Source organism: Lemur catta, chromosome 1, assembly GCF_020740605.2.
Source record: "Lemur catta isolate mLemCat1 chromosome 1, mLemCat1.pri, whole genome shotgun sequence".
In the NCBI taxonomy this organism is placed as follows: domain Eukaryota; kingdom Metazoa; phylum Chordata; class Mammalia; order Primates; family Lemuridae; genus Lemur; species Lemur catta.
This window is the reverse complement of record NC_059128.1, coordinates 265,134,131-265,154,072: the sequence shown is the minus strand read 5'-3', so window position 1 is coordinate 265,154,072 and position 19,942 is coordinate 265,134,131. Positions and strand designations below refer to the sequence as shown.

Here is a 19,942-nt window from a genome sequence, read left to right as displayed (position 1 = left end):
TAGCTAAAACATCCAGGAAAAAACACAGAGTGGCAATTCAACTGTTTATCATTTACACTTTTATGACACATTTAAATGTTAAATAATTTATTCTTAATTTAACCAGTCTTAAGTTTATAATTTCCATTAGCCAATTATATGTAATGATGGATCTATAACAACGGGCACATTAGCTCTTAAAGATTACCTACAACTATGGGCTAAAAATGTGTCTGAATATATGATTTGAAGTATTTGAATATTAATGTCTTTTTTGATAAATTATTCTAAAAATAAATGATAATCACATATTTATAAATATATCAAGACACCATATTGATATTGTTCCCATTTCAATTTATTTTATTTGAAGCTGAGGGCAGAAATCAATATTATTTTCACTTGCAATACATTTATTTTTTGTGTAATCCATTATGAATGAATATGACACATATAAAGAGAGATTTAGGTAATCTTTCTAATCTAATTTTACACACAATGTATATTCTTTCAAATGGGTAACAATTTTGATCTGGCACTTCAGTCTATCAAAAATCAATGTTGAAAATGTACTGAATCATAACTTGAAAAGAAATCTCCAAAGTTCTTCTCAATTTTTAATATCCGCTTAAGACAACTGGCTCCTTCAAGCCCGTATTCCCTGAAATTCCCCTGATAAAAAGTATAATCTTTATTAACTGCCTTCATCTTAAGCTAAAAGCCACTTTAAAAATCTATTTGCCCTAGATACGTTCATAAACATGCAGGGCTTTTTTATACATGTAGCTCACAAAGCTTTTGTTTTGTTTTGTTTTGTATCTTAAACCTCTATTTGTTAGAGACGTTGAACTATATTTGTTGGTGTTAAGAAATATAGTTCTGAAGAAATAGAGCATTTTAGCCAAATAACAAATTGCAGTACGTCAGCCATAGAATCAAATTAAATACCCGAGTTGGTGCCAGTCAGGTCTCTATATTGAAATTCTTAACAAAATTAACAACAACAACGACAATGAAAGGAAATGGACCATGGGCAGGAGTATTTTGATCATATGTATATGTGTACAAGCTATTCCAAGCTAGAAGTTTCCCAAGAAATTAAGGTCAATGGAATAGTTTTGGTCATAGGGTCACTGCAATCCAAATGCTCTTTGTAGTGGTGTTCAAGCTGCTGTAGTATTGTCGTTATGCTTTGCTGTCATCTTCTTTTGATTGGATGATATCATTAGAAACTTTAATTTCTATAGTTTCTGGATTTAGAACTTCTTTCCCATTTTCTTCTTTTAAAGGCAATTTTCTGGAAGAAAATAGAAAAAAATAATCTTCATTTGCTAAGGTATTTTGAGAGATATCCTTTAACATTTAAGTACTTTTAGACAGGAAATATGCTACAATAATTAGAAAGAAAAAAAACTAAATTTATTAAAGTAATATCAAATTGATATAAAATAATATAAAAGATAATTATACCATGAACTTTGTTTATTGTAAAAATGTAATGTAATGTAGAAGAATAAATGAAACAATACATTTGTATATTTAGACGTCCCAAATTGTTCATTATAGAGTGCTTAGATTTGGTAACTAGTTGCTGATGTTAAAAATATAATTCAGTGTTTTGGAAGGTAAAAAGGCAAAACATTTTTATATGTCAACTAAAGTTTTTCAAATAAAACCAATGAATAATTGTTGCCAGAATCTGTTACATAAAATTAGAAACTGGTTGAATTATCAATATTCTTTGGAACTTAATACAAATAAAATATATTTTATGACTTTTTCACTTTTTTATGTTTATTGTGTATGTTTTCTTTGGTCTCTTTTCACTATTATTTTGTTTTTGTCACTTTTATATAACTTACAAGAACACTGTTTGAGAGTTGGTTTCAATTGGAATCTGGAGCAATAACAATTTATTTCTTAATGTTAAGACAGCCTCACAAATCTTACTATGATGCCAATGAATCATGCTTTCCAGTTTTTTCTAACATTCTCAAATCACTGATATTACATATTTTGAATGTAATTTTTGGGAGTAATTTTTCCTCCCTTGACAAAATGTTTTTTCCACATCAAGACAATTCATTACAAAGTGTACTAATCTACCACTGTGACTTTAATCTCACCATTTTATGAGGGAGTGAATGTTACTATGCTAGTTTCTCTGGGACTTATTTGTAATTTATTTTAAATTTTTGAATAGGGAAAGTAAAACATTGAAGGTCAAAACAGTCAGAACTAATCAGTCAAAAGTAATCATAGGCAAAAACTAATAAAATCCATTGTTGGGAATAAAGAACCATCATACCAACGCAAGCAGGCTCTTTACATATGTTATAAATAGCTCACTCATTGTTCTTTCTACCGTTCCCAAGTACTGAAAATATTGACAATAAAAGTTATAAAAACAATGAGTCATTCCTAGCATCAAAATTTGGATAAATTTAGAGTTATGATAAGAGGTTAATTTAATGCTTAATATATCTCTTACTCATAGAGCTATGTATTGAGTTTTTTTTTTTTTTTTTTTTTTTTTGAGACAGAGTCTCACTTTGTTGCCCGGGCTAGAGTGAGTGCCATGGTGTCAGTCTAGCTCACAGCAACCTCAAACTCCTGGGCTTAAGCGATCCTCCTGCTTCAGCCTCCTGAGTAGCTGGGACTACAGGCATGCTCCATCATGCCCGGCTTATTTTTTCTATATATATTTTTAGTTGTCCAGATAATTTTTATTTCTATTTTTAGCAGAGATGGGGTCTTGTCAGGCTGGTCTCGAACTCCTGACCTCAAGCGATCCACTTGAGTTTTTAATGAACCAGTGTTTTCAAATACTCTTGGATGGTGTATTTCTGAATGTATAATGTCTCACTACTTATGTTTATGTTAAATATTTTTAAAGATTACTGTTAATTCTATTTTATGGTTACTACTTCTATGACTGAGACATAAAGTAGTTAAATTATATTTGCACTTCAAAATATAGCCCCAGTCCAAGGACATTGTCTTAACTAGAGTCCATGCAAACCAATATAACACTGTAATGTTATTTAATAAACAGTGATGTGTTTTGTTGTGTAATATTTTGCTTCATTGAAAAGATTTCTAATTTTTGAAGGTGACATTACAGAACCCACTTCAAAAAGTTAACTTCAATTCAGAATGTAATAATCTCTAAATGAAATCACAAAACAATGGCTTCAGGATTTATATTCAAACTTTTACTGTAGAGTGATACTTTGTATTTATGGAAATATTAATCATTTCAGCCCCTTTAAGACAAATAGAGGGGCTTTCAAAAAGAAAATCATTTCTGCAGCTGTAACACTCTGCCTTTAATTTAGGGTGAAAAATCTAAATCATGTTACTCTGCAAGGGAATACTAGCTGATATAGAAAAAGAGCTATTTGTTTTGAAAAATAATAACATTTAAAATTCATTTTGGTAAGCAATAAAGAAGATTGTGATCACCATGCCATTCTTAGCACCATTAGTACCATATACATTCAAAAGAACACAATTATTACAATTTCTTAATAATGGTTTTTCTTTGAATCATTTTAAATTTAATGTACATTAAGCGAGGCACATGTTCCTCTTTGCAGGTTTACTCGAGATATCTACTACAGTTTTAATGGAGCTATGAGGGATGCAGAAATGAATAACATAGTCTTGAATGAAGATCAAGCATCATTTACTACATAGACTTTAAAATAATAGTTTAACTGTATTTCCTCCTTTTATTTGAAAATATTCTTTTTGTTAATGATATTGGGTATATTTCACTGTCATTTGAATACTGAAAGTGATGACTAATGTCCCAATATACCTTTATTTTAGTAATAATCAATTTTTTTTTATTTTGAAAGTCAAAGTATTACATTCTTAAAGAGTAAGATTAGTGCTGGAAACTCCAACTCTGTAACATACTTCTTTCTGTCTGTTTCATATTTTTGCCTAAAAGTAGAGATATATAGTTAAAAATGGACCTTCTCAGACATTGATAACAGTTTTATTTGAAATTTCTCAATATACATGGGTTTTAAATATTCATACATACTTTCAATGAAAATAAAACAGTATAATTCTTTTACAAATAATAACTATTGCAAATACACATTACAAATAATGATGATGGGTTATCACTTTTAAAATACTGATTTAAGTATAAGTAAGCATCTCAATATACGTACTCAGGTTCTGTTAGTGGTGTGGTTTCATTTGGTTCATTTACTGGGCTGCCATCTTCATGATTAGTAATTCTTTCATCCTCTGTTCTCATCTCTACTATTGGTTCTTTTGATCCATCTTTCCTAGAAACATAAAGAAAGACATCATACCTGTGCAATGTAAAAATCAATGCGTTGTGGAATACAGTTTAAAATCCCCACCTGATCCTACCTTCCTCCAAATAAATCCAACATGTCAAATTAAGACTACCGCTAAGAATTCTTTTTTTAATTTAAATTTATCTCACCCTATATTTCCACTCAGAAAAAAACAGAAAAAATTTCATTTTTTTAATATCTCTTTTTCTCATCAAAATCATGTCAATTATTTTGTAAAAGTAGCTCACATTTTAAATTCTATTGTACAGTTTCTGTTTGGAAATAAATAAAAATATTTTGTTAAATAAAATTTATAGCATGAAGTGGCTTCATTTCTCCTAATATGAAAATATTTTAAAACATTTTTAAAGTACTAAAAAATATTTGAAAAGCATTTGTAAAATATTTTAAAACATTTGAAATGCACAAGAAATATTGCTTTTTCAAATTTGGAAGACAATATTTATATGTATGTTTTACTGTTCTAAATGTCTCCCAATATATATGAAAGATTTTGAATATAATGTAATCACTGACATTTAACATCTTTTCATGTTTTCAAGAAAATAGTTTAAATAATAAAATAATTGCAGCACATATGCATGCATTTTCATTTGTAATTTCACATCCTAATATCATCTCTGTCAGATTTCTCAAATATGAAAGTAAATCCAATTCTTCATAATTGATGAAAAATAAAAAGCTTACTACAAAGTTGCATATCTCAGTAAAAAGAACAAAAAGACAGAATAAAAAGGAAGCCATTTGGTGATGGTAAAGGAAGAAGTGAGATAGAAGAGTTTGAAGGGATGTACTCCTAATACAGATTTCAAATATGGTACAGAAAAAAAAATAAGAAATGGATGGGGGCTTCGACTACCCAGGGACATAGTCTTACCGTATAAGCTAGCATTTGTGCTTCTACATATGCAAATGAGTTGAAAATTTATATCCACACAAAATCTCTGCACATGAATGTTATAGCAACTCTCTTCATAATTACCAAAAATTATAACCCACCAAGATGTCTTCTAATAGGCAAATGGGTAAATAAACTGTGTTACATCCATACAACTGGGCATTACTCATGATAAAAAGAAATGAGCTATCAAGTTATGAGAAGATACGGAAGAACTTTAAATGTATTTACTAAAGGAATTAAGCCTGTCTGAAAAGGCTACATATTGTGTAATTATAATTATATTACATACTAAAAAAGGCACATCTATGGCGACAGTACTAAGATCAGTGGTTGCCAGGGGATGGGGGAAGAAGGGATGACTAGGTGGAGCACAGGGAACATTTATTAATAGGAAAGTGAAACTATTCTATTTGTTACTATAAGGATGGACACAGGACATTGAAATTACTTCTTAAAAAGCATGTAAACTAGGACTACAAATAAAATAAAGCAAACAAACAAAACTACAATGGCCTAAAGATTTAACAGACCCCACAAATGCTGAGACTTTTACAAAAAAATACTAAGGATGATAAAATACTTTCGATCAGGTGGCAGGTCTGATATTGTTGCTTTTATCTAGGTCTGTACATACCTCTTAAACACGTGCATCAAAATTTGAAGAATGGGTCTTGGTAAAAATAAAAGAAAATCTAGAAATGGGTAATGAAGAATTGTTTTTATCTCTGAAAATTAGATGTCTGTAAGAGATAGTGATTAAGACAGGTTTAGCCATATTCTCTGATCAGGGGCCCCAATAAGCAAGATCTATATAATTAGTAAAGATGATTCAAGAGCCCATCACCATTGAATTTTAGTTTTGTTTTGTTTGTTTTTATTATTCTTCAACTGATGATATTAAAAAATTCTCCCTGATACCAATATTCTTCATAACATAGAGGATGATACCTGTTTGGGAAAATGTGTTTATTGACAATGATTGTGGCTTAGCAGAAAAGTGATTCAATTTTTTAAAAATTATATTAACAATTGGGGCAAATATATGATTAAATAAGACAAAATTAAGAGAGAAGAAAGAACTATTGAATTTGGATGTTAGTTGTAACTTTCTTACTGAAAATAAACATACATACAAACACTTTTAAACTAGAAAGGATAAAGTAAACATTACTGAAAGGAAATGAAAAGCTAATAAGAGAAAATGGTAAGTTGTCCCTAAAATTTTTATTTTCATTTATAGTGATCTTTTTAATTTTTTAAAAATTTTTTGTTACATTTTTTCCAGGGTTATTCTATGCAGATAACAGCACATGTGTTAAAATGAATTGTTATTTTTAAACAAATAATAATACACTTGACTGTGTGTAATTTTGCCTTTCAATTAACACTAAGTATTACCTGGAGTCTATAAATGAACATTTAATGCTGCCTCACCAGAAAAGGTGTGAGCCTCTGTATTTGTGGGGCCCTCTGCCAGGAGCACCCACCCACTGAAGAAAAGTGACCACCTGCAAACTTCTCAGTGCACAAAATAAATAAATAAATAAATAAAAATGTTCTATTGCACAAAAGCAGAGTCTTTCTTCTTCAAGGCGCATAGTATTCCAATTTATGTGTACACCACCATATATACAACCAGTACCCAATTGACATTAAGGTTGTTTCCAACTGTTTCTATTACAATAAATACTGTAAGGAATATCAAGTGCATATTTTACTGACTCTTAGGTGGCTATATCTGAAGCACCCAAATAATTTACATGAGTTTAATCTCCTATCCTTTATAAATTATAGTCCAAGTATATTTGAGGTACTACCAGAATTATTACCAAAATTTTCAGAGCAATTATCGAGTGAATGAGGCAATGTTTTGTCAAAACTGGCACAACAATGTAATATGGATTGCTTTTACAATTCATAGACTGATTAGCATCATGTAAATTCCTACCAGATTTCTAGAACAGATTTCTAAACAGAAAATAATGATAACTATAGCGTAGTGGTTAAGAGTATGTTTCCTGGAATCAAACTCTGTCCTCCGTTGCGTAGTTAATAAAACACAGATGATAATGACATCAAACTAATTCCTATAGAGTACTCAGAATAGTGTCTAACATATATGCAGCACTCAATCAGTGTTAACTGCCATCAGAATCCCAGGAATGGAAAGAAGATTTACGTTAGGAAATACATTACTGAAATTTGCAACCTGAATAAACTTTCCAAAAATAAAAATGTTGTGATAGAACTGAGAAAAATATTTTATAAAATTTATGAATTCTTGAATAAAAAATAAAAAGTTTCGTTTAATCCATGGAATCATAAGCAAACTCAAACTTCGGGATCCATTGGGAACAATATTTGTAACAACTAAAAAATCAAATGATTAAGGGACAAATTTTATAAACAACAAGTAAGAGGAAAAGTTAACTCCATGAAAGTGTGTAATGAACATGAAGAGGCACTTTTTCTTAAAAAGTGGCAAAATAAAACAAGCTCAGACAAGATCTGATGACCAGAAAATGCAAATCTTAAATAATATAAAAATAATATTTTTCACTTAGATTAAGAAAAATTAAAAATAAATCAATAATATTTAATATTTTAGAAGCTGCGAGAAATACCCATTTTCTTATTTTTTTGAGAGTGTGAATTGGAATTAACTTTTGTGGGCAGTTTATCAGCATTTTTTAGTTTTGGCCTTCCACTCTACACCTAATAGCTTGCAGTATATTTGCAAGATTAATACATAAGGATGTTCAAAACAGCACAGTTTATTACAAAGATATTAAATGTTTCATCTAAATTTTTATAATAAAGAAGTGGAGAAATACATTATCATATCTAATACTATGGAATACTCCTTATTTATAAAAAGAATGAGGCAGAGATTCTTGGGCTGAAATGGAATATTGAAACTATATTGCTGTGTAACAAAAATTTGGTATAATTTATATAAATATATACGCACGTACATATAAATAACTGTATGTGTCTGTATGTGTGTCCTAGGATCTTATGTTTTTACCAACTATAGACTACATGGAAAATTACTGGGAAGTAAATACATAAAAATGTTCATGATATTATTACCAGAGGAGGTAAATAGAATCACTATTAAGGTCTTTGATTTCTACTTTATATATTCCTTTGTTGTTTGAGTTTTTTAATAAAATTATATAGAAATATATGTACTTCTCTTGTAATTAAAACTAAAATATTTTAGTTACTTAAATAAGCATTAATACTTTGTTATGTTATATTAACAGAGAGACAGAAACAGAGACAGAAATAGAGAGACAGAGAGAGTTTCGCATTACAGTTTGAAAATGTCCCAATGTACTCTGCCGCTGTCAGATGTCATCGGTCTATCTTGAGAGATGATATTATTGATTAATTAATAAACACACAATGTCAGAATGTAAGGATTTCAGGCAATGAATAAATCATGAAAGAAGCATTGGAAATGATTAGTTCGGCAAAGGGAAAAGTAAAAGGGTAGTTATCTTAAAATATAAATATGACTAATTTAAAAAAATGATTATTCTATGTTTTATTTCAGAAGGTAATATTAATAAAAGGTTTAACTCTAATATGAAGAACTTCCCTATGAAGAATTTTGACTTAAATGGAATGGAAGGAAATGAAAAGTAGAATCCAAATAAAGACATTCAAAAACAAATTTAATATTGGAAATTTCATGTTCCTTATATCTGCATTTGACAGGGAGTATCATAATGTGACTTCTTATTCTCTTTATTTTCTTATATTTTATGATTGCTTGCTTGTGAGTCAAGTTTTGGACCATGTATATAGCTAAAATTGAGGAGCAGGTATTTATATAATGTTTGACTCAAAATAGCATTTGGATCCTACTGTCATGATGCTTTAGCAGGGATTCATGAGTTAAAGGGAGATTGGGACTGAGAATCCAATAAGACCTGATTTATCTTGTGTTTTTTAAAATAAACTATGAGATTATCTTTTTATAAATTATGGAAGAGCTGAAAGTCATTAAAATACACCAATTAGATTCTTTTAATATCCAATTACAGCAAATTTTCACTCTCTTTTGTAATCTTCATGCCTTGTGTTCCTCATAGTTTATGATAACTTGCTGAAGTATTCAATTTAATCTGTCCTTCTGGAATATTTGAAATTACATTTCTTGTGGATTTTATTCTGTATCTTCTCTGCTCCCCAGCATCAATCTGTCTTCCTTCTTTTTTGCTTATTCTTTTGACCAGAGGGAACCAATACAATAGCCATCCTTTCAGATGATAAATGTGTGGTTGTCCTGGAGGTAGTAATAAATATGTCTAAGCACATATATGAATATGTCCACTAGAGGGTAAATCTGATTTATTAATGTTTTTTAGTTTTTCTATTTTCCCACCCCCATGCTTTCATTATTACAAAGCTGTCAAACATATACATCCTTTGGACCATTATTTTAACAACAAGGAAATAAGCACCTATGATACCAAGCAATTACAAACTACAAAGAATAATTATAAAAATTCTATTTTTAAAGACTACTTCTTTAGAGCAATCTTAGATTCACAGCAAAATAGAACAGATGATACAAGATTGCCCACATACCCTCTGCTCACACACATGCATAGCCCCACCACAACCACCATTACCAACATCTCCCATCAGAGTGATGCATTTGTTACCATTAATGCACCTACAGTGACACATCATAATCACTCAAAATCCATACTTTATATTAGGATCCACTGTTGGAGTTTTACATTCTTTGGGTTTGGAAAAATTTATAATGACATTCTCCCACCATTATTTTATTGTGCAGAATGATTTTACTGCCCTAAAAATCCTGTGTGTTCCAGCTATTCACCCCTCTCTTCTTTCCAACACCTGGACCTGCTAATCTTTCTTTGATCTTTATAGTTTCCCTTTTGCCAAAGTGTCATATGGTTAGAATTATATAACATATAACCTTTTCAAATTGGCTTCTTTCCCTTAATATTAAGCAACTGTTTCCTCCATGTCTCTTTATGGCTTGATAGCTTCTTCCATTTTAACAATGAATAATATTTCATTGTTGGGATGCACCACAGTTTGTTTATCCATTAATCTACTGAAGGGCATCTTTATTTCTTCCAAGTTTTGGAAAATGTGAGTCAAGTAGCTTTAAACATCAGTGTGTAGGTATTGGTGTGGACATACATTTTCAACTCCTTTGAGTAAATACTCAGGAGCTCAATTGCTAGTTCATAAGATAAGAGTATGTTTAGTTTTGTGAAAAGCTGCCAAATTGTCCTTCAAAGTGGTTGTACCACTGCATTCAGAAATGAATGGATTTCCTTTTCTTATTCTTGCCTTGTACCTTTTCCCTTTGCTGATTTTTTTTTTTGGCATATTCAATTTTATTTTGGGGGGAAGGAATATAATATTTTTGTAAAAATAGATTTATAGGATACAAGTAGTTTTTGTTACATCGCTGAATTGCATAGTGGAGAAATCTAGGCTCCATGTACTCTCCACCATTTGATATTGTCAGTGTTCTGGATTGTTCTAATAACTTTTAGTGGTACAAAATCTTGTTTCCGTTTTCATTTACCTGATGACATAGGATGTGAAACACCTTTTCCTATACTTATTTGGTATTTGGATATCTTCTTTGGTGAGATGTCTGTTAAGGTCTTTGGCCCATTTTCTAATTGAGTTGTTATTTTTTTAAAAATCCAGTTTAAAAGTTTTTTGTATATATAACAGTCTTTAATCAAATATGTCATTTGCAAATATTTTCTCACTGTTTGTGGCTTGTCTTTTCATTCTGTTAACAGTGTCCTTTGCAGAGCATAAATTTTTAATTTTAATGAAATCCAGCTTATAAATTCTTTTTTTTGTGGATTGTGCTTTTGATGTTGGACCTAAAAGTTGTCACCAAACCAAAGATCATCTAGATTATCTTCTATATTAGCTTCTAGGGGTTTTATAGTAAACGTAAATCTATCTCTCTCAATCTCTCTTTCTCTCTCTCGCTCTCTCTCTCTCTCTCTCTCGAGTTTGCCTGAGTAGAGGTTTAGTGATTTTATTGATATTTTCAAAGAATTAGCTTTTAGTTTTATTGATTTCTCTATTGATTTTCTGTTTTTGAATTTATCTGTGCTCTTACGCTATCAGTTTGTTTTCTTCTGCTTATGTTGTACTTAATCTGATCATATTTTCTAGTTTCCAATGGTAGAAATTTCGATAATTCATTTTAAATCTTCCTTGTTTTCTAAGATATGCATTTAATGCTATAAATTTCCTTCTATGTATTGCTTTCACCTCTTCCCACAAATTTTGTTAAGTTGTATTTTCATTTAGATTAAAATACTTAAAAACATTTTTTCCTTGAATTTCTTCTTCTTGTGTTATTTAAAAGTATGTTGTTAAATCTTCAAGCATTTTAGGTATTTTATAGCTACCTTTCTTTTACTGATTTGTGTTACAGCTGTGATCTGTCTTATTGAATGTTCTAGAAGAGCTTTAGATGAATGTGTATTCTGCTGTTATTGGATGAAGTAGTCTATGTATGTCACTTTTGTTAACATAAAGTTGATTAATGATGTTTAGTTCAACTATGCCCTTATTGATTTTCATTTATTATCTTTATTTTTTTCCATTTTTTAAAAAAAAATTACCTTCTTTTTTTTTTTCCTCTTTTCTCCCTTTTCCTCTTTTTTCCATGTTTTTCTGCCTGATGAATCTGTCCATTTCTGATAGAGGAGTATTAAAGATACAATTTTAATAACGGATTCATGTATTTTTCCCTATGTTCTGTCAGTTTTTGCCTCACATATTTTGATGCTCTGTTGTTAGACATACACATGCTTAAAATTGTTATAGTTTTTGAAGAACTGACCCCTTTATAATTATATGATCCCCTTTAGAGCCATGATAATTTTTCTTGCTTTGAAGTTGGCTCTGTCTGAAATCATTTTCCAGTCCTGCTTTCTTTTGATTACTGTCAGTATAGTATATCTTTCTCTATCCATTTATTTTTAAGCTATATGTGTCTTTATATTTATTCATTGTGAGGTTTTATAGACAATATACAGTTGTTTCTTGTTTTTTGATCTACTATGACAATCTCTGTCTTTTAATTGGTATATTTAGACCATTTACATTTCAAGTAATTATTGATATAGTTGGATTAATATCCATTATATTTTTTACAATTTCTTACTTTGCCCTTGTTCCTTGTTTCTATTTTTGTCTTTCACTGTTTTTCTGCCTTTTGCTATTTTAACTAAACATTTTATATGATTCCATTTTCTATCCTTTCTTAGCATGTCATATATACTTTTTTTTTTACTTGCTCTAGTTGTTGTTCTAGCATTTTAAGCATACATTTACAACTAATCAAAGTCCACTTTTAAATAACACTATACTGCTTCACAGTCTGTGAGAGTTCTTTATAATAACAATTTATTCTTAATTCTTCCCTTCTATACTTTATATCAGTGTCATACATTTATCTTATAAATAAATATATACACACATTTAATAAAATACACTGATGCTATTATTTTCAATAAACTGTTATCTGTTACATCAATTAACAGTAAGAAAATAAATAAAAACTTTTATTTTCCTTTTACTTATTCCTTTTCTGAAATACTCCCTTACTTAAAACACATCATGAGGAAAAGGTCATCTCTTCAAAAAATGGGTATCCATAAGCAGAAGAATGAAACTGCACTGCTATCTCTCACCATATGCAAAAATCAAATCAAAATGGATTAAAGACTTAAACGTAAGACCTGAAACTATGAAAAACCTGGAAAAAGACATTGGAGAAATGCTTCAGAACATTGATCTGCGCGAAGATTTCTGGAGCAACACCTTAAAAGCAGAGGCAACCAAAGCAAAAACAGATGAATGGGATCACACACAGCTGCTTCTGCACAGCAAAGGAAACATCAACAAAGGAATGAGACAACTACAGAATGGGAGAAAATATTTGCAAATCATTCAATTGGCAAGGGATTAATAACAAACATATTGATAACAACAAGAAACTCAAACAACTCAATAGCCTAAAAAATAATTCAATTAAAAATGAACAAAAGATCAGTAGATCTGAATTTCTGACCTATATCATTTTTCTTCTCTCTAAAAAATATTCTTTAAAATGTTTCTTACATGGAAGGTCTATTAGCAATAAATTCCCTCTACTTTTGTTTGTCTGAGAAAGGTTTTATTCCTTCACATTTGAAGGATAATTTCACAAAAGACAGAGTTCTAGATTGCTGGGGTTTTTCTCTCTCAACAGTTTAAATATTTCACTTTACTCTCTTCTTGCTTTCATGGCTTCTGCACATAAGTCAGATGTAAATTTTATTTTGCTCCTTTCTTAGTCAGGTGTTTTTACCTCTGACTCTCTGGCTTCTTTCAAAGGGCTCTTTTTTAATATTTGATTTTCTGCATTTTGACATTTTGAATATGATGTGCGTAAGTGAGCTATTCTTCTTTTTTTTTTTTTTTTGACATTTATCCTAGTTGGTGTTCTTTGAAATTCCTGGATCTGTGGTTTGGTGCCTAACATTAATTTGGTGGAATTCTCAGTCATTATTACTTCAAATATTTCTTCTGTTCATTTATCCCTATCTTCATTTTTTAGTATTTCCTCCCCCAACTTTAGTGGCGCAAAATGACTAGAGTGGGCTAAAGTTGGCTATTTCCAGGAGGAAGCCTAGGGCAGGGTGGTGTTGGGCTTTCCCCTTCCCCTGGTTGGTTAGGCTCTGGTAAAACCTCAAAAAGTTAGGCTCTGGTTAAATAGTTTCTCCTGTGGGTAGACTTTGTTAGGACCAGAGTGCTTTGGTGTGTTTCAAGTAGTTACTTTCCTCTTTTACATTCCCAGAAATATGAGGAGATTTTTTTCTCCAATATTCACTATAAGAACTTAGTTAAGCACCTGAAGGTAAAATTTTCAGAAGTGTAGGGCCCCCAAAGTCTGGGTTCCTCTGGAGTTTTCAACTGCACAGACTTTTCCACACTGAGCCCTCAGCAATTCATCAATAATATTCCACATTTTTTCCTATCCCAGAACTGGTTCTGATAGAGGTTGCTGCTTATAGGTTTCTGCTCTAGTAAATTAAAATTTCCTGTACCCTCCTCTCTCTTTCTTCAATTTTGAGGACAGCAGTTTGCACTGCAGTCTCAATTTTTTAAAAATATAAGAATTGTTGATTGTCAGATTGTTTAGAGTTTTACTTTTCAATAGGAGTAAGTGGTGACTTTTAATCTCCTTGTCTGTTAGGCTTACAACTAGGAATGTTAACTTTTTTTCCCCCTCTATCAGTATCACCCAAAAAATCCACATTTGATATTTCATACATATTTCTTCAGTTCTTGTATGAAATCATGCTTTCTCTTACAACAAAGCCTTTTATACAGTGTATTCCCTATACCTGAAGAGCCACTTTCCACACCCTCCCCTACACACACACACACACACACACACACACACACACACACACACACTTCAGCTAGTTAATTCTTATTCTTCTTTTACATTTTAGTTCTCTCATGCCTTGCTCAGATTAATATAATTATTTTTACATAGTATTTATAAGAAATATTTTATTTATTCATTTGCTTTTATTAACTAAAATTTTACCAGAACAAAAGTTTCCTGGTGGCAAGGACTGAATCTGCTTTTCCTCACAGATATATTCCTAGAATTTAGGACAGTGTCTTGTTATGTAATTGTTCAATAAATTTTTTTATATAAACTAATGTTTGGGTAAATAACAATAAAAAGATAATATGATAAAATAATAATTATGAGTCACTTTTACAAAAAATATGAGAATGCAAGATATACAGTAATTTAAAGTGACAAAAGCCAAATGAAAATGGAATATAACACTAATGGTATCCTCTATGAAATTGATCTTAATTTCTCCTCTTTTCTGCTACATAATGCTCTTAAAACAAAAATGATCTAACTATGCAATTAATGTGTTTGTAATAAAGTATCATAGTTATATAATTTTTGATAACATGCAAAAACTAGTCTCTGAATGTTTGGGGTCATGTTTAAAAGCTAATATAAATTCAAATAATCATATCAATTATACTCTATTTCTCATTTAGATTGTTTATCTTTTTCAAATTTGAACACTACATTTTTTTTTATCACAGGATATTATGGGGGTACAAACATTTTGGTTACAAGTAATGATTTTGCCTTGTCCGAGGCAGGGCTAGAGCCAATGCTCTTCCCCCACACAGTGTACACCTCATCCATTAGTTGTGAGTTTACCCACCCCCTCACCTGACCAACACTCAATGAATATTACTACCATGTTGAGTACCTTAGTGTTGATCAGAATAAATTAAAAATAAAAAGAGTTGAAAGCTGCTTTCCGAAGGCAAAGGAAATTGTTATAAAAAATGATGCAACCTCTTAACCATGTGTTTCATTTTCCCAATTCTTTCAGGTTAATTGAACTCAGCAGGAATTATAAACAGAAATGCTGGTGGACAAATTAACAAATAGTAGAGTTAAATAAAAATAAACAGCAGAACTTACATGCACCTGGTTATTTTGCACATGGTTACCACCATCCCTCCCACGGAGTCAGGACAAAACAGGAAGGTCCTTTTTGATTTCTCCCTTTTCCTCACTCCAAAGTAAAATCAATCAACAAGTAGGTGACATTACCTTAACTATATTGAAAATCTGTTCACTTTTATATGCCTACGTGCCTGTTGGCCTTGGGCCAAAAGACGATCATTTTTCATTTGCAATATTAAATATTTCAAGGTCCTCTCACGTGGTTTCCCTGATTCTACCTCTCTTTCCTCTGTACCTACCAGCTCCCATTAATCCATTCTTCACACTGTAGCTAATCTTCTTAAAACTCTTCTAGTAGTTTTCAATTTCAAATAAAATTCCAATCCCTTGTTTTGACCCAGAAAGATTTAACACTCTGGTCCCTAGATTCTCCAACCTGGTATTTGTACTGGTCTCTCTCTCTCTGCCTCACAGTACTGAGGTTCATTTGTTCCTAAACATAGCAAGCTCATTCCCACCTTAGGGCCTTTGTATTAACTGTCTTACACCTCCCTGGAATGTTCTGCCCCTCGATTAATGTGTTGCTGGTTCTTTATCACTCACCCTTCAGCTTAACTGGCATTTCCCGAGGTGTCTTTAATGATTCACTATCAAATAACATATTATCATTCCGCTTCTCATTTTCCTTAGTGCTTATCATTACTGGACATTTTAATTTTTAATGTTTATTAACTGCCTTCTTGCATTAAAACGTGAGTTCCATGTGCACAAAGCTCTTGTGTGTCTCGTTCCTAGGTTTGATAACAGCTCTTCTTTTCTGGCATTTATTCCATAAATATTTGCTCATTGGATGAGCAAGAATGAAGATAAATAATATTCAACATATATACACACACATATATCACTTTACATAATGCTTTATATATAATAATCAGATGCATTTAATATGCATATATACATATAAAGATGTGGTACATCTATACATGTATTTATATTATATAACACATTTTTCGATGTATTTTATCATTTGCCTCTATTTAAAAAAAAACGAAAAATAAGTTTTGTGATCTATTTATTTAGTTAGCAAAACAATGCAAAAGTACAGAAAATTATTAGGAGGCAGAATAGGTCTGACGAAGAAAGCAAGAGATATTGGGTAATGAATTGACTTCACTTCATTTTTCACATTGCTCATTAGTATCTTGTTCAAGTGTTCATAACAGCCTAAATTTTGCTTGTTCTTTATTATGTTCCATATGCAACAAATAGGCAGGTGGCTTTGTGTTTGAGGATAATGAAATATAATTTTTTGAACTGAAAAAAATATATCCAATATACCATCTCATGAAGTGAATATATCTCTTAAAGATTAACCATAAGAAATTGATGTAGACAAATCGCCTAGTAAGATTCAAATAGGTTTGGAGACAAAAAAATAATGCAGTCATGCATAATCAATTCTCCTATATTCCTAATCCTAAAAAAATAATAATTTTTAAATTCCAGACATTATAGGGGTACTTTTGCATATACTGAATGCATTACTTTATTTGAGCTATACAACATGTGAAGCAGGAATGCATATACTCATTATATGGAAGAAGAAACTAATGTTTCCAGAAGTAAAATGATTTGGACAAAAATACTGAGCCCCAGGATACAAGCTCATTTATTTTCTCCTCTGGTTCTTGGAATCTTTCCACACTGCATAAAAACAAACTGAAAATCGTACTCCTCGACAATGTGGTAAAGTTTTAAATCAGTATTTACTGAATGAAAACTGATGAAAGTGATTGAGTTAGTTTTTGAAAAACCACATACTAAAGAGGAAAACAGAACTTTCTGCACCCCTCGTTCCTTGTAGAATAGATACAGGAGAAAAGGAAGAAACATGTGTTTTATTATGTATGACGTTAAGAAATCATTTAGTGCCATAGCTGATTTTGTTAAAAAAAGAAAATTTTAAGAAATAAATATAATGCAAAGAAAATATGATAGCAGATATAAGAATATGTTAAATAAGATGTGAGCACACAGAAAAAGCAGGAGTTTAGCCAAGTTTGTGATATGGGAAAGTTTTATTGAACTAGAAGCATTTAAACTGAAATTGAAGTGTATCTTGACATATACTTGAGAGAAACAGGCATCACAGAAACAGAAACTCTTTTTTGGTAAATCATTCTGAGTTAAAATTTAGACATTTTGGATGTCACTTACTGCCATTTTATTTAGAAATAGATATCTGGTAGGCATCCTAATACTCAGGAGGAATACAAGGACCATGTATGTATGTTTATTAATATTTGGTATTCATTCATGTAGAGGTGATATTTGTTTTTTTTTTTTTTTTTTTTGAGACAGAGTCTCGCTCTGAGGCCCAGGCTAGAGTGAGTGCCGTGGCGTCAGCCTAGCTCACAGCAACCTCAAACTCCTGGGCTTAAGCGATCCTCCTGCCTCAGCCTCCTGAGTAGCTGGGACTACAGGCATGTGCCACCATGCCCGACTAATTTTTTTTGTATATATATATTTTTAGCTGTCCATATAATTTGTTTCTATTTTTAGTAGAGATGGGGTCTCGCTCTTGCTCAGGCTGGTCTCGAACTCCTGAGCTCAAACAATCTGCCCGCCTCGGCCTCCCAGAGTGCTAGGATTACAGGTGTGAGCCACCATGCCCGGCCTAGAGGTGATATTTGAAGCAGGATAGAAGAGAACTGAGGATGGGACATTGAAATAGATGACACTTAGTCTTGGAAGGGGATAATAGAATTTAAGCATGAGAAAATCTCAACATTGTCAAATGCTCCAAGATAGTTCAAAAATATAAAAAATGAGGTAAGACAAGAGATCTCATCAACATAAAGTTTCTCATGAAAAAAACAGTTTTGGGAATGTATAAGTCAAAAATGTAAGGAGTTAAGCAATGAATGAGATAATTAAAAGGGAAAATATATGTAAATAGAGGAATCCTTTAAATTTTCTCAATAAAAAGACACAGATTTGGAGAAGAGAAGGGAGAAAATACTGATATGCAAATTAAAATGTAACATTATAGTAAAGGAACATTTTAAAGTCAAATTCCTTGAGTTTGGGGATTTAGAAGTTCAAGAGTATCTTGATATTCAAAAAGCAGATTAGAAATTGTATTCTTTTATTTTGAAAAACAAATCATGGTTGGTATGTGTGGATTTATTTTAAGAAAAGAACTGATTACTCTGTCTTAGATTTGGAAAAATAATTTTTACTCTTTTTATAATCTATCTTTAATAAATTTTTATAATAAATTTTGTTATCTTTATAATCTAATTATAAAAATTAGATGGATTTTTAAAATGGATTATTTGGAAAATCATTTGTTTTTAAAAATTTTCAATTTTCTCTCCATTTCTTAGCATTGATGTTATAAAATGACTCTGCAAATCTCTTCTTCTTTATTTCTCAGGTACTGAAAACCTTACTTTTCATTTTTGAATAATACAGTATTTTCTGTAAGAAGTCAGACACAAAGACCACAAACTTTAGTTGTAGTTCTTTGGGGAGTAATCCCTAGGGTGGAACACTGTTGTTCCTTTTGTTGTCTAAAACTTATGTTTCTGTCACTTCTATTTCCATTAAGTACATGGACATAGAGTGACCTTCTGGCTTCCTCAAACTCCTGAGACCTTATTATCAACTATGTAGTTAATTACTGAACAGTTTTTGGATTTGTGAGGAAATAATTTAGGATTTGTAAAGAAATTTTAAGATTATATAGTCCATACTTTCATTTTTATAGACAAGAAAAATACCCTTAAAAATCTATTGCCTGTTCAGATATAAAAGAGGAATTTAATAACAAGATTTTAAATTCCTAAACCCAACAGTTAATTCTAGCTAATTCTAGTCTTTCAACAATACTTTATATGAGTTTAAAATTGCATTGTTATAGTGTCATCAATATTCTAAACTGTTTGTGGATGTATCTGTGGTGGATTTCCATAATACATTGGTTTTGAATTATGGTATTATGTATAGTAAATTGAACTTTTCCATTGAATTAATTTTATTAAAATTACCTTATTCAATGAAATGAGATAGAAAGAAATGAGTATTTTTTCAAATGTGGAAAGTTTAAATTAGAGAAAATATTTTTGAGTCAGGAAAACAATTTGCTTTGGCTATAACAAATGATTAAAAATAATC

The 19,942-nt window shown here is 30.8% G+C and overlaps 1 protein-coding gene across 3 annotated transcripts in view; it reads right to left on the bottom strand.

Moving 5' to 3' along the window:
* Positions 1 to 315: 315 nt before the first annotated feature.
* The window catches only part of NCAM2 (neural cell adhesion molecule 2), a 518,783-nt gene continuing 499,156 nt past the window's right edge, over positions 316 to 19,942 (bottom strand). For 2 of the 3 annotated variants that reach the window (XM_045557836.1, XM_045557845.1), the window contains 2 exons: positions 4,167 to 4,286; positions 316 to 1,276 (listed from right to left, as the gene is read on the bottom strand). In XM_045557836.1, coding sequence (XP_045413792.1) covers positions 1,165 to 1,276; positions 4,167 to 4,286 — 232 coding nt within the window. In that variant the 3' untranslated portion in view covers positions 316 to 1,164. The remainder of the gene's footprint in view (positions 1,277 to 4,166; positions 4,287 to 19,942) is intronic. The other variant, XM_045557826.1, reaches the window with a different exon arrangement.